The 2,084-nt window shown below is 40.7% G+C and overlaps 1 protein-coding gene across 1 annotated transcript in view; it reads left to right on the top strand.

The window, feature by feature from the left end:
* Nucleotides 1-747, top strand: part of LOC101861830 (steroid 17-alpha-hydroxylase/17,20 lyase) — a gene marked incomplete in the record, with an annotated part of 8,376 nt that extends 7,629 nt beyond the window's left edge. The window contains 1 exon segment of the mRNA XM_013085870.2: nt 564-747. Coding sequence (XP_012941324.1) covers nt 564-727 — 164 coding nt within the window.
* Between the last annotated feature and the right edge of the window lie 1,337 nt (nt 748-2,084).

Raw genomic sequence — 2,084 nt, 5'->3', positions numbered from 1 at the left:
CCCCAACTTCTTTTTCCCCCTCCCCCCTCCATCACCAACCCTCTATTCCCCATTGCCCTCTCCCACCCACCCTCTTTACCTCCTCTAATCCCATCTATAGGTTGAAAAAAAACGGTATGGGTTTAACGCCCCTATCAACAATATAGGTTATTTTGGAGGCGGGGCCTCCAAGTTTAACGTCCATCTCCGAAAGGACAGAGCCAAGTGGGAAATTCGTGTAAAGTGCCTTTCCCAAGGACACAACATCGGACCGAGCTGAGGTTCGAACCCCCGAACCTGCAATCTCACGATTACGAGTCCGGAAGCCTAACCACTAGGCTACCGACGCCACCTCAGTAGGTAGTCAGCGGTTGCTGTGGTGTGGTTGCTCCTTCTTTCCTATCAAACATCTGTCGTCCTTATCTCTCCTCCTCCGTTTTGTGTTAGTTACTCTCTTTAACATCTCTAATCTTCAGCACTATTATGATCTCATTGTGTTGTGAATGCCTTAAAACGCTTACTATAACTAAAACTCGAATCCCATTCTTCGCCCCCCCCCCCTGCCCATCCATCCCCACACACAGGAGAGTTTCTGGCCAGACAGAGCATCCTCTACATAACCACAGGCCTCCTACAGAAGCTGGACTTTTCACTCGACCCCAATACACCGGCTGACCTCACACCCCAGGTCGGATTTGTATTCAGGGCCTGCAAACCTTTCAAGGTCATCGCTAAAAGCAGACGATGAAGCGACATACAGAAAAAAAAGTGTGTGTGTAGGGGGGGGAGGGGGGTGTCATATATGGCGTGTCTTGACTCGGTGTCAACATTCCACTACCTTAGAATTACATAGATCGTGTTCTGTTAGACATTTTTGGCCGTTTTGAGTTACTACTACTACTACCATGAGGTCAGATACCAAATGTTCTATCGGATTTATAAAAATCATTAGATTATTCGGAGTCGTTATCAAGTTTCTAAGACCATGAGAAACTAAATGATCTGTCTGCTCTATAAAATTCGTAAGATTATTCGGAGTCGTTTTCAAGATATTCAAAGTAGAACTGCATTCGAAAAAGCTTGACGTGTTGTAAAACTCTTTTATTACGTCAAAATGAGTAAACATTAAAGTATACTATCTTTATATATGCCTTGCTTTACCTCCTTATGCAGTCTTACAGTGAGGTCAACATTCGTGGCGTAACTTATTGTCAAATATCTTCTTAGCTATTGAACATGAAATTCTCCAACGTTTGCACAATGACTAATGTCACCTTGTCTTAACCGATGAATATTTTTTCAAACATCTGTACACCGTATTCTGAAGATTCCTTAATAAATACTAATTTTCAAAATCCAAGTCGATTGTTTTTACAGCTTTTAAAAAGTTTACAGCTCGAGCAGTATCGCCTTGAAAAGCAAATCTGTCGTTGTTTTCTAATCGCGATTTTATACTGATTGAACGCATGGTTTGAGAATCTTTAGGGCAAAAAAAAGTGTTAACTCTAAAATTAATTTCTAGTAACGAGATTTGCCACTAAAAAGTGTCATTGGTGAACTGTGACGTAGGCCATATGCGTGTACAAAATGTGTGCAAGAAGCGGAAAGTGCAGTGAAAATCCCACCTTACGTGTGACCGAGATTTATAGTATTTTATATAAATCTATGAAGAAAAGGTTTTTAATCTAGCGTGAATTTCTGTGGGAAAATATAATTAAGTTAAGACAAATTGAAACAAACTGCTGTGCAGTTTGAGTGACTGTGATTCACCTGTTTAGGAGAATATTTGAAGATAAGTCGCGCCACGAATTTTTCACCGCACATAATAGTAGAATGATAAAACAAGATGGGGGTCGATGTGCGGAGGATAATGACGCGATTGTGTTACTGAAAATGAGAGAGGTCTATCTCCACTTTTGGTAAAATTTGAGACATCATTATGATCGGAAAAAAACTTTGTCACTTGACATCTCTCAGTCTCAGTCAAATGACCTAACGCCTTGTAGTGATTTAGGACGATTTTCTTGAGGCTGAAACCTAATTTTATTACAAGTTCTAATTTTGCTGAAAAGCAAAAATAACATTTTTCTCAAACTCCCCCCCCC

The sequence above is a fragment of the Aplysia californica genome, unplaced genomic scaffold (genome assembly GCF_000002075.1).
Source record: "Aplysia californica isolate F4 #8 unplaced genomic scaffold, AplCal3.0 scaffold00415, whole genome shotgun sequence".
Taxonomy (NCBI): Eukaryota; Metazoa; Mollusca; class Gastropoda; order Aplysiida; family Aplysiidae; genus Aplysia; species Aplysia californica.
This window is presented reverse-complemented; position numbering and strand designations above follow the sequence as displayed.